We start from the raw sequence: 13,816 nt of genomic DNA, 5'->3' as shown, positions 1-13,816 counted from the left end.
CTCTGGAGGAGGCCTTCAACCTCAAATAGAGGGGTTCGCACTATTTAAAAAAAAACTATATATAAAACAACTTACTTGAGAAAAATTGTATTTTTTTTACTTTGTAACAAAATAAAAATTTTATTAACCTAGTTCTACTATAAATTCAATATGTAAAATCTACTTATGTGCGAAATAAAAGGCTTTTTATTTTTTATTATTTATTAACTATATATATTAAAATAACTTACTTGAGAAAAATTGTAATTTTTTTAGTTTTGTAACAAAATAAAAATTTTATTAACCTAGTTCTACTATAAGTTCAATATGTAAAATCTACTATGAGCGTAAAATCTACTATAAATAATAAAAAATAAAAGGCTTTTTATTTTTTATTATTTATTGATGATGAATATGTATGAAAACGGTTTTTGAGTAATACAGAATGACAGATGATTGAGATCCTTACTCCTTTACTATGTATGATATATCTCATTTTCGTTTGCAAGCTGCTACATTATCCTATATATGTAAAGACAAGAAACTGGTACAATGTTACAAAACGCACCCCTAATCCATATATTACTTTCATGTGTGCGCGGCCCAGGGCCCGCGGTTGGTTGCGAAACTGTATCAAATGTCCACTCCCGCGCAGATATATACCTGCCGAGGGCTCTGCTGCCACATCGGTACAGACCACACGACCGCCCGCGACAGACATGTACGCTAAGGTACCAATTTTTATATATATAAAATTAAAAAAAAACAATTGAAAAAAAAATTCCTTAAAATTTGTAATATCTTATCACATTTATATATACATATATAGATGTATTTTTAAATATTACATTTGAAACGAAACTACTCAAATTGAAGAAGTAGTATCATAAAATATCAGATAAACGCAAAAGGCATAAATTAAAGTTTTAAATAATCACAAAATATTTAGCGAATGTTAATGTGTAATTTTGAACTTTGTATAATTTGTGCATAAATGTTTTATAGCAAATATAATATTTTTTTTTATAAATGTGTTATTCTCATTTGAATTTTATGTAGGTAATAGGTATGTAGGGAATTTTGATGAAATTAGACTCAAAGCAAATTACACCCTAAGTTTTTTTACCCGAATTTATATTTTTCCCCCACCTTTCGAAAGACTAATAAAATGTTGTTAACAAAAAAAATTCAACCGACTTCAAAATCACAAAATTAAACAAAAAAAAAACAATGTATGTGCGACCTTCAGATCACTTTTAATTGAGAACTTCCCTGTTAGAGAGTGAGAGATCACTTTAAGTTGGTTAAAAAGTGGCTACGACAATAGTTCAGCGCCTCTATTATTGATCTATTGTGATGATGATGATGTTATGTCGGTAATAGTTGATCATCGTATGCTGCGCGGTGGCGGCGGCGGCGGCGGCGCCCGGCTTGTTGGACTACGGCTACTCGGCGCCCATCTCGCACTCAGTGGTGTCCGCGCCTGTGGCGGTCGCCGCGCCCGTCTACAAGACATACGCCGCGCCCGTGGTCAAGGCTGTCGCTCCTGTAAGTGTCTTTACCGTAATCCACGGCAGAAATAGTAGGTAAAGTGTTTTTCAGAAAGCATGGGTACGGTGACAGTCACCTGTATGACGTCCATAATACGTACTGTTATCGTGAATCGCGGCAAACTTTTAAGAGTGAAACGAACTGTTACCCCCATTATCCTACATGAAACGAAGTGTAGTTAAACCACTGATTCTTTTTTCGAAAATTAGCTCGTAACCACCGACCCCCATTTCTTAATTTATTAAAATGCGACCCCCAAATTATCTTGGACCAGGAACACTCTTTCCCAAAATGTGCTTATACTCTTACCAACATCTATTTTATTCTTTATTTATTTTTTACTTGAAATTGGATCAAAGTATTTTACAATACATAAAGTATAAAGTAGACACCGGAATTTGCACTGAATGAAAAACTATAAAGACAAAAAAAAGACATCCTAACCCTAACTTATTTGCTAGGGTTAGGATGTCTTAGGTTATTAGGTTTTAGGGGGGTTGAAGGTTAACAATTTATTAAACTGAAAACACAATATGATGATCAGACCAAACGTATCACGGTAGTATAAACGATATCACAGCTTCTCAATTTTTAATATTAATATAGAATTAGTGCATTATTAAGTAGGTACTACGTAAAAATATTGTACACTAATATTTATTTTATTTTCGACACTAATATCAACTTAACTAACTTCATACATTTAAAACTAAACATGTTGTATAACCAGGTAGTACACGCCGAGCCAATCGACCCGAACCCTGCGTACAGCTACGCGTACGGAGTCCAAGACCCGCACACCGGTGACCACAAGGACGCACAGGAGACGCTGCAGAACGGCGTTGTCCACGGCTCTTACAGCCTGGTGGAACCTGATGGCCACCTGAGGAAGGTCACCTACACTGCTGACAAGGTCAACGGCTTCAACGCTGTCGTTGAGAGGACTGGTGGAACCCACGCGGTAAGTTCAAATTAAAGGAAAACAAATCTCAGAATTGTTTCTTCGTGGCAAGTTGCTTCGACTGTTCACAGAAGGGTTGGCTCGTGGGCATGATTGGGATAAGTTAGCTTAATTTTCTGAATAACACAGAAAAGAGCTTTATTACTACATTATGCAACACAATAGTGATCTAGTTGGCGTTAGAACAACACCCTTCCATGTGTGTAACCTAGAAAAAGTCCCAACTCTGCATATTGTTACACTAGCGGAATTTTCACGAATCCTGCGGGAAAAAAGGAGTTTTCCGGGATGAAAAGTAGCGTGTGTTAATCCACAGTAAAATCTATTTCCATTCCAAATTTCAGCCAAATCGTTTCAGTAGTAGCGGCGTTAAAGAGTAACAAACATCCAAACAAACTGTCGCGTTCATAATGTAGGATGCTTACTCCTTAATAAAGTGTCGGCTCATGTAATAAAACGCTAAGCTACTATTTTTAAAAATTATGCCTCTAATAAAGTGTTAAATTGTCGATAAATAACAAAACGGGCTTTTCGGTTGATACTAGAAAATGATGTTAGAATTTCTGTACTTGAAACCTTCGGGCCACTCAGATGAGGCCATTGGCATTTTGTACCGATTGCTATATTTAAAAATGTAATGCTGGTGTAAGTTTGAAATAAATAAATAAATAAAAAAAATAATAATAACAAAAAAAAAATTGACACCCTTATATTAACAAGCATACGTATGTTAACAGGCACCTGTGGCGATAGCCGCGCCCGCCCACGTAGTGGCCGCCCCAGCGCCCATCGCCGTGGCAGCGCACGCGCCCATCTCCTTCGGCCACGGCTGGCACTAGTCACTTCACCCACCACGCTTCACTTGCTGCATCGCTGACAGAGAAACGGCACGACGCTTTGACTTGACGCGAACTTTAGACTAACGCTAGCTGAGTTAGCAATCACACCAATTGTTGGCGATTTCTGGCAGTTGACTTCAGTGCAGCGAAGCAAAGGCAGCGGACGATAGCATCCCCGATTGTATTATGAGAAAGCTTGCAACAAGCGTTTCCTAGTATTATTAATTTATGTTACTTATCGACTCGTTGTTATATTGTGGGGATCTATCGCCTGCTAGAAGAGAGCTATCGGAATGTATGTATTAGTTTCTGTAACCGTTTTCTGCTGTGTAGAAAAGGTTGGAAAGACGACAGTATTTCACTATGGATTATTATTGGATGCGATATTATAATGATGGTTTTTGGAGCATTGTGGTATGTTGTATGTGTTTGTCCAGTCAGCGGTGTGGCAGGGTCGATGACCTCGCCCGTGCGCCTGTAATGATAATGAATTATGTCCTATTGTTTATTTATTTAGTTCTGCTTTGACTGTTGCTACGGACTTGATCTTGACGCGTTGTATTTCATACATGTAAATATAATGTGTACTTAGGTTTAAAATAAAAAGCCATTTTTTTACGATAATATTTTGTTTCATTACTAACGTGTTGCTAAACTATGACAAAACCCTAGTTACTAACTATAATACGATAACCCCGTCTAGATAATATACTACAAATAGATTTCCAGAATAGTACATTTTTCGCATCAGAAGTGGGATTAAAACTTTACCCAAAATCTTGGGCAAATTTATATCGAGACCGTCTAGTTTCGAGTTTATTTATGAGAATGTGTGTCTATTTATTTATGAAAAGCGATATAAAGTGATACGTAAATCACAATGAGCTAATATAAGTGGTAGGTATAATACCTACTACTATAGATTACAGATAATTGCATATCTATCAAACAAACCTGCTCTGTTTAAGAATACCTTTAAAGGAGTTCAACGCAATTCTACAAAACTAAGGTAAACTTATTAGTATTGAAAGAATTAGGTTACAACTAACCTCCGTCAAATAAGCGCAGGCATTTTTATGCAAGTTGAGCAATATCTCGAACTCGCATAGATCTATAAATTCTAGAAATATCTACACGGCATTTAGCGTGTCTATGCCATGATATATCGATACTTAATGATAAAAAACTGGTCCACCATTCGATATGTGACCTTAAATGGTGTTTGAAGAATTAGGACAAGTGACATAGATAAATCGGGCCATAATTGTACTGTTTTTTATCAAAACATTTTTTCTTGCTTTTTAGGTGTTAAACAACATTATTTGCTAACAGGTTGCTTGCGGTTGGTTGAAATAAAATTACTTCTCCTATATGTAATTATATAAATATAGGTAAATTGTATTTTTTGACCTGTCATCTCAACCCATTCACAAAGAATGCATGTGTAAGAATAGTTCGTCATCACACATTACGTCATGTAGGTAAATATCCACTATTTATCTTTTCTATGATTACGTCTCACTGAAGGTGAAGAGTGGGTGAAAAATATGACATCTCCCGTAAATTCATAGACTCTTAGTCTTAATAGACGGTACGTTATTTGATCAATTTAACAATTTATATCAACTCAACTTAGAATTCAGCATACGAAAGGTAAATCGTTGAAGGTAAATATGGATAAAAATTATCTATCACTACAAGAAAACCAAGGATGTGTATCGTTTTATAGGGAAACAGAAACAGTTGACAATATAGGTAAGTATACTTATGTGTTACGAGACCCATAGCATCTAGATAGGTACTACGGCCCTAATAAAAAAGCTACCCGTAGTCTTCATCCTTGGTTCGATAAAATTAAAGCTGTCATTGGGCAACATCTGTTCTTAAAGAACTTGCGATCGGAATCTCATCGACGACCAATCGGCAGTAACCGGTTCGCCCAGTGCAGTTTTTGCACGGAAATAAACGTGCAATGCTATCTTATTTCCGTTTTGAGTACCTTTCGGCGAGTTGGGAATACTTAGCTTTATGACCAAAGCCCTGGTGGATATGGGGTCTTTATATTTTTTTTACAAAAAGTAAAATCATTTAATTTACAATCGTTTCCCAAAGTTTTCGCAACGATTTTTGCATCCCTCAGTACAGTCGTAATCATATGTATTATCACGTCCTAGACATTTAACACCACCTGAGGCGTAAGTGGTAGCCCGTAGAGCTGCAGCGAGACTTATCCTACATCGATGGTTGTAATATAGAAAGTATCCACTAGTTATTGTCAAATTGATTCGGTTGCCTTCATACCCCGAAAGACTAGTTAACAAATAACCTACATGTTCTAGCTTTGGTTGTGTCTAGATTTACCATCCTGCCGGCAAAGTAGTATGACAGAATAGCAAAAAATACTGTCTTAGTTCTGACTGTACTTCCAGAAACAATTCAAAGCACCTGCAGAAGTGAAAATACATGCTGATAGGTATAATGCCGCGTAGAAAATTGTTGTTAGCAGGAGATTTCGTCTCGTCTCGTTGTCAACCCATATTCGGCTAACTGCTGAGCTCGAGTCTCCTCTCAGAATGAGAGATGTTGGGCAATAGTCTACCACGCTGGCCTAATGCGGATTGGCAGACTTCACACACGCAGAGTATTTAGAAAATTCTCTGGTATGCAGGTTTCCTCACGATGTTTTCCTTCACTGTTTGAGACACGTGATATTTTTCATGTCTGAAAATGCACACAATTGAAAAAGTTGGAGGTGCATGCCCCGGACCGGATTCGAACTCAGACCCTCCGCAATCGGAGGCAGTGGTCAGAATCATTACTGGAGATTTACTGTTACCAAAAATTAAAACGTATGATTGTGAGGAATTATTTATTGTAGTAGCAGTAGATCACACCGGTATCCTTTTCTGTTGCGCCCAGCGTGTGATGGGGCGCGCAATGTGCGCGGCTCGCGGCGGCGCCCCGGGCCCGCGCAGCAGCGCCAGCGCGTCTCGCAGCTGGGCGGCGGCGTTGGGTGCGTCGGCGGCGGCTAGCTGGGCGCAGCCGCATACCGCCCCGCGCAAGCCTTCCCACATCTCCGGTCCGCCGTCCAACCTATACAGAGAGACCTTAAGATTCCATACATCAACAGTAAAGAATCCGACATTATTTAGAGGGACAGTTCTCCAACAGCAAAGTTGGTTGAGGAACCAACATGGTTTGGTTTACGGTAGGGGTAGGGTAGGGTAAGGTAGGTAGGGTAGAAGCGCACATAAGTCAAAGCGAAGCTTGATCTGCTAGGCTATTCTGTAACGATATTTTTATAACTCACAAGTGCTAGTTTCGAATTCACCTCTATCTCTCTCTGTTTAACACGATACTGTAGAATGAGAAAGATAGAGGTGAATTCAAAACTCGCACTTGCGAGTTACACAAAACATCGTTAGAGAATAGCCGTGCAGGTCCGCTAGTAGTTTATAATTTATATAAGTAAAACATACAGCTTGTATAATAATTATGTACATGTCGGCGAATGAGTTATTTGATCGGTTAGCAAAATCTACGTTAATTAGTATTAGTAGGTAGCAGTAAGTTAAATGATCGATTCGGTGATGATTGATAGTGTTACTTTGTGTATCTACCATCCTTGACACGTAAAGCTTAGAACCTGCTCTTAGACTACGGCTTCGGAAGTGGAACTTAGTCTGCTCCGCCGATATACACAAAAAAGAAAAAATGTATTGGAGGAGATTGTGTAGTAAGTGATTCAACGTGTGACGCATCAAAAGTAAATAGATATACCTATCCAGCATGTGGAAAGCTTTGGCAGCGACGAGGAACTGTCCCATTCGATAGCTGTCGTTTGCTACTAACTGCAGCAGCGCGAAGCTGTCCGGTGTACCAGCGGACTGAAAACAAGGCTTTATTAATATCGTTTGTTCAAAGATCAAAGCTATAATTATTAACTCAAAATTTATTTTGTGTGTTCAATCACAAAAACTATCTCGTGATTTATTCTTATCAAGATAATAAAGGTCATTAATATAAATAAGAAACTCTTATGGCCCTTGTAAAGATCCTTGAGGGACTCTCTATTTTTACGACTGACCCAGTTGACCGCTATTTATTTATGTTCATTTTCTGAATCCAATTCATTGAATAGGATTTCAGCAAGTTTAGGGGTTTTATCCTGAATTTTGTAGTAATGAAGTAGTATCAGATTTTTGCTGACATAATTTGCTTAATTTCCGCCCCTTACAGACATAGAATATGAAGGGGTAAGAGGAATTTTAAAAACGCATAGCTAATATTTAAAAAAATACGAGCATGCTTTACATTACTGAAGCTTCTATCTTAAATTAAATAAGAAATGAAGAAGAAATACATAAAAGAGAAACTTGACAATTAGTAGCGGTTAGTTGCGCCATCGCATGTGTCGGACTTGTTTTATTTCACAAGTTCCTGTTAGTTTATAATGATGTCCTTAAACGACTAATATAACCTGATGCTACTTTACCTTGACGCAGATCTCCCACGCGCGGTGAGCCTCCTTATTCATGACGTGGCAGCGACAGAGGCAGGCCAGGTACGTGAAGGAACTGCGCACCGTCTCGTCTTGTACGGCCAAGAGACACTCCTCCGCCTCGCGGTACAATCCTGTCGCTACTTTTGCCTGAGAATTTTACAAGACACATAGATAATTACAATGGATTTGATTGGCATATTTTCATAAATACATTATGTATGTACATGGAATTGAAACAGGATGGAAGAAGCAAGGGTAGCAATATACAAGGATTGCATCAACTGGAAGGATCTAGTCTACTTAACCCTATACAATAACGAGTCGTGGTCATATGTATCACCTGAGCATAGTTAAAGTTGAAAGTGTCATCGTTGACGAAGAAGCTCTTGATGGAGTTGAGGTACACCAGGACCTCCTCGAATTGTCCCGCCAGGAAGTAGGAGGAGGCCATGCACTGGCGCCCGGGGATGGTGTCGCACTCGGATGCCGAGCTGCCCACCAGGTGGAAACTCTGCTGCGCCAGCTTCAACTGTTCCTCCTGGGGAACATTTTAGAAGTGATTACTTCTTTGGGTACTTCGTGCATTATTTAAGAGTAGCCTGAGATATAAATGATATCTAAGTGTAGCCGGAGAAACTGCCAGTTTGCAAATTTACAGTACAGAGTGTTTCAAGATAATACCATTAGACAGAAAAGTGACTTATTGCTCACGAGCAGGTTGCCATGACATGGCGTTAAACCTTATGTGCACAAGCACATAAGGTTTAACATCTTGAAACTATACAATTACACCAGCAAACATGCCCATGAGGTGGTAGTACCCGCGACGACGCCGCTGAGGTCCCATATTTAAGGAACCTTCGTCACTTACACATTTAGAAAATAAATGAAATGCGGCAAGATGAGCAGCTGGGGATCAGGCAGCGCCCCACGCCTCGCGAATGTTATACTGCAGGCTTACATCCTCAGTATCGTTGTATAGTTGCACCGCCATCACGGCCCTGAGTATGAAGTGAGTATGGGCTGCAAGGGATTTCGCAGCACCCCACGCGTTTTGAATGTTATACTGTACACTTACATCCCCAGTCTCGTTGTAGAGCCGCACTGCCACCACGGCCCGCAGTATGTAATGCAGCGGCGATGTGGGTTGCAGGGGTTCCAGGAGACCCCGCGCCTCCAGCGGCTCTCGGTGCCGCAGCCGGTAGCCGGCCAGGTTCAGGCGAGCCTCGGGCACCACGTCTACTAATTCTGGAAGCACCTGGTGTAAAACATATATAGGTAATAAAGGAAAATGAATTAAGCCACTTACTAACAAGATACAACAATTTTATTAAATTTTAAAGTATACAGAGTTCGATCTAGGTTTAGAGGCTTTGGATTTTAGAATGCTCTTTCATCCAGGTACTAAACAATAAAATATTACTATATGATATTTACTTTCAAAGCGCCTTCTCCATTTCTGAACACTACAAGATTATGCTTCACTAAATCTTGCCCAAAAGTGTGCTGATCCGACGATATTTGTTTCAATTCACTCTCAGCTGCCTTACCATTGTATAATCTAAAAGCAATTATGTAGGAATGTAAAATTGAACTTAATGCTCATCACTCAATCACTCATAAGTTCACTCAATAACTGACGCAAGCAATGGAGTACTCACTCATAAGCTCACTCAATAACTGACTAAAGAAGTAAATAACTCAATCGGAAGCTCATTAAATAATGAGTCAATTACTCACGCAGTTATGTACTCACTGATTAGCTCACTCAACAAATAAAGCAGGCAGTTGAGTACTCACTCATAAGCTCATTCAATAACTGACTAAAGAAGAAGATTACTCAGTCGTAAGCTCATTTAGTAACCGACTCACGCAGTTAAGTACTCACTCATTAGCTCACACAATAACTGACGCACGCATTTGAGTACTCACTCATACTTACACTCGCAATCTATATAGTTGACTCACCTGAACAGATTGCAAGCCTTCAGGTTGCCAGCTACAGTGGAAGTAGGATGCTGTGCCAAATACACGCCCAGAACCTCCTGGGACACGTCGTAGTAGTCCAACTTGTAGTAACACAACGCTACGTACACATTCAATGCCATGTATGTGCTAAAACAAAGTCATGGAATATTTTTTTAGTAGTTACCTACATATCTCATTATCATCATCATTAACAACCCATATTCGGCTAACTGTTGAGCACAAGTCTCCTCTCAGAATGAGAGGGTTAAGCTATAGTCTGGCAAGTTCGTTGATAACATTCCCATGATATGCGGGCGACGAGCGGGACGGGTGTGAAATCGTGCGCAATATCGGGAGAGTTACAAACGAAGTTGCCAAGTTGTTACGATTTACGGCATGGAGCGACTTTAGGTAGAGCCGTGATAGCCCAGTGGATATGACTTTCACCTCCGATTTCGGTGGGTGTAGGATCGAATTCGGTCTGAGGCATACACCTCCAACTTTTAAGGTATGTGCATTTTAAAAAATTAAAAATCACGTGTCTCAAACGGTGAAGGAAAAACATCGTGAGGAAACCTGCATACCAGAGAATTTTCTTAATTCTCTGCGTGTGTGAAGTCTGCCAATCGGCGTTGGGCCAGCGTGGTGGACTATTGGCCTAACCCCTTTCATTTTGAGAGGAGACTCGAGTTCAGCAGTGAGCCAAATATGGGTTGATAATTATGATGACTTTAGGCAAATTTACCCTACATATTGTCAACAACATAGAAAATATTTATACATACACAGCTACTTGTACCTCCCACAAGGTATGTTGGTAAATTAAGGTTTCCTTGTGGCTTTGAACTAAATATATGGCTAAGTTAACTAATAGACATTATGATGTAGGTATTTAACTACTACACTTGATAAGTATTCAATAGGTGCCTATTGAAAAAGTAAAGAAAATCAATATTTATCTATTTAATATATACCTAATTATTTTATACCTACCTACTCTAGACTACAATTATCCTACTTAGTTAAAAGATTTTTGCATGCACCTAGGGATGTGCGACAAAACTTTCACCCAACTTGTGTCATCGCTTTCATATCTTTTGTAACTGAAAAAAGTTAAAAATAACATTTTCAATATCAGCTCAGCGTTGGCAGCGTAGTTTGTAGCTAGCCATTTCCCATACAAAATGTATGGTAATGATCACGAGATTCCCATTCTTTTTTTTAACACACATTGCATAAAAAAAACGTTAGCAGATTTATATTTACCGTCTCTCCAGCAGCAGTTTCTTGTAGACATCGATGGCCTCTTGGTAGTGAGCGCGCAGATAATGCACAGAGGCCAGACTTAGCTGGTCCTCAGGCACGTCTCGCAGGACTCCATGCGCTCGCATCAGCTCCTCCTCATCACCCAGCTTATGTGCCAGGTGGAACTGCAGCCGACACTGGAACCACCACTTTTATATGATGATGGTGATGGTTTTTTTGTTATTCTTTACAAGTTAGCCCTTAACTACAATCTCACCTGATAGTAAGTGATGATGCATTCTAATCTAGCGGGCTAACTTGTCAGGAGGAAGATGAAAATCCTCACTTCCCTTTCGGTGTCCACACGACATCGTACCGGAACGCTAAATCGCTTGGCGGTACGCCTTTGTCGGTAGGGAGGTAACCAGCCACGGCCAAAGCCAGATATGGCGATGGTGATTATGACGACGGTGAATAAACCGATGATGTTCTCCATGAGGAATCCGTCAAAGGTGACGCTTTAACTTAATAGTCTCGAGTGTGCTCTAGGCCTGGTGTGACTGGCATAATCGAACTTTGTTAGGAAAGTCCGGTTGCAAGACTCGCAGTATAGCTGTCCACTGTTGTTGTAGTGGTAGACATAATAAGGTTTCGGTGTGGACTTCTTTAAAAGGTGTTTTGCGTCAAGGTATTCTAAACTGCACTAACCTGTACGTCACTTCGTCAAAGGATCCCCGCCCACATACAATATCAACAAAGTAGAGGTATATACTGCAGATAATATTGCGAGTCGCGAAGCTGAAGTGGCAATGGGCAGGCCACATAGTTCGAAGAGCCAATGCACTATGGGGTCCCAAGGTGCTGGAATGGCGACCCCGCACCGGAAAGCGCAGTTTTGGTAGACACCCCACTAGGTGGACCGAGGACATCAAACGGGTTGCAGGGAGCCGCTGGATGCTCGCGGTTCGAGACCGTTTTGTTTGGAAGTCCAGCAGTGGACGTCCATCGGCTGTTAATGATGATGATGATGACCGTAGGGCAACTCTAAGTACTACCACTACTACTTATTCTACTTTATTGACAATATTATTGCATGTATGCGGGTGCCCAAAGAACCACTGCCTCGTTGATGAAGTAGTAAAACTGTGCGGCTACGTATCATGTCGTTCTTGGTTCGAGTCTTAGGTTGAGCAGCGTAAAAAGGGATGTTGAAAAACTTTTTACAAACGAAAATCTTCCTTAGTTACTATAACAATACTTGCCTTTAGTGGACACTTCGGTGCTTCCTCCACAGTATCCTGAGACTCTTTGTACATGCCTGAAACAGAAATGCCAATTAAAATAAAATCATTGACCCAAGTTTACACTACCTCACTGGCGCAGTTGATAACAAACAACAGAGGTCCTGGTGGAACATAGTAATAACTGTAAGTACTCGCCTAAATAAAAGTAACAAACAGCGATGTCGAGAGCGACGTTGTCAGCGACGCGCGGGTCGAGCTTGTCCCTCGTCCGCACTGCGAGATACTCGTCCAACGCTCGCTTGTACTCAGCCAAGTGGAACCAACACCACGCCGTCCACACAGACACCCACACGTCTGCGTTGCCCTCGTGTTTTAAGAACTGAATGAGAAAATTACCGGTTGAGATACTCGCTACCAGCGATAGGGATTGTAACATCATATTGTGGTAGAGGAAACATCTCGTGCAGGTTCCAGGACTTGTGACCATGGGTGTAGATTTAATGATGATCAAGTTTTGAGATCATTAGCACAAAGGTAACATGGGCGGACACAAATGCACTCTGCACTCCGCTGCCATGTGGGTAGGGGTTCAATGAGACATTTAGAGATTTAGTCCTTAATTTACCCTCTAATATTTTTAAACTCAAGAATCCTGTAGGTCAGGGCGTTTCATCAAAAACTTACTTTAAATTACTGTTCAACGATTTTCAGTTCATTAAATCGTAGTCTAGCATCTCATACTTATGCAATAAAAATGTATTAAACCTCCAGCATAGTGATAGCGCCAACATAATCCCTCTTCAAGATAAAGTCTTCGAGTTCTGGAAATGTTTTTTTGGCTGAGACGCTGCCGCTGCCTCGATTGTCACCCGCTGGCTTTGACCGGCTGAGTATCTACAGAGATAATTATTTAATAACATTCCCAGATTTATGTGTAGTGTATTATTATCAGTAAACCTCTGTATAAATTCTGGTGGCAAACGGAAGTATGGGTAGAATCAAAGAGTATACAATCACTACGTCAAGAATATGAATTCACGGTGAATTGTTAGGTATACCCTGGACTTTCAAGTTATTTTTAAAAATAAGCTTATTAAAGGTTATCTACTTATCAACAACTTGAAAACTTACCATGGTAGAAACGAGAAGTTAAACTAATACAAGGTGTTAGGTTCCAGAATTAAAATTATCTTTTCGTCGAAAAGATTTTACTTAATTTAACTAGTAACCCTAGTCTTTAAGATTTTTTCTATTATCTTATGGCACCCTACAACACAAATCAAATTACGGTACCAATTATCTGTGTGCCATATATTAATTTACTCTATGCTAAGTACGGTACAACATGTTGTTTAAAAGGTTTCCATAACCACGTCAAGGTTGCTAGGGCAACTAAACGTCAATCAATAAAGCATCAAAAATTTCTACCAATCACATTTTTAATGAACTGCACATTGTTTTTAGGCTACGAATAGAAATTACTTTCTTGGAAAATATTGGTATCATAGACAGTAACCGTAACCTA

General features: G+C 39.8%; 2 protein-coding genes across 2 annotated transcripts; one reads left to right on the top strand and one right to left on the bottom strand.

Moving 5' to 3' along the window:
- Positions 1-567: 567 nt before the first annotated feature.
- Positions 568-3,954, top strand: LOC112049891 (cuticle protein 21-like). Its single transcript, XM_024087945.2, has 4 exons — positions 568-710; positions 1,363-1,527; positions 2,261-2,491; positions 3,229-3,954. Exons 1-4 carry the CDS (start codon positions 570-572, stop codon positions 3,328-3,330), a joined length of 639 nt encoding a protein of 212 aa, XP_023943713.2. The 5' UTR covers positions 568-569; the 3' UTR covers positions 3,331-3,954.
- Positions 3,955-6,185: 2,231 nt separating this feature from the next.
- Positions 6,186-13,797, bottom strand: LOC112049892 (intraflagellar transport protein 56). The gene is made up of 12 exons (XM_052884422.1): positions 13,774-13,797; positions 13,057-13,185; positions 12,487-12,670; positions 12,310-12,365; positions 11,069-11,244; positions 9,803-9,949; positions 9,272-9,395; positions 8,913-9,092; positions 8,175-8,372; positions 7,826-7,981; positions 7,111-7,217; positions 6,186-6,423 (listed from the first exon to the last, which is right to left on the bottom strand). Exons 1-12 carry the CDS (start codon positions 13,795-13,797, stop codon positions 6,219-6,221), a joined length of 1,686 nt encoding a protein of 561 aa, XP_052740382.1. The 3' UTR covers positions 6,186-6,218.
- Between the last annotated feature and the right edge of the window lie 19 nt (positions 13,798-13,816).

The sequence above is a fragment of the Bicyclus anynana genome, chromosome 11 (genome assembly GCF_947172395.1).
Source record: "Bicyclus anynana chromosome 11, ilBicAnyn1.1, whole genome shotgun sequence".
NCBI classification, from domain to species: Eukaryota; Metazoa; Arthropoda; class Insecta; order Lepidoptera; family Nymphalidae; genus Bicyclus; species Bicyclus anynana.
The sequence above is the reverse complement of the archived record's forward strand: the minus strand, read 5'-3'. Positions and strand labels throughout refer to the sequence as shown.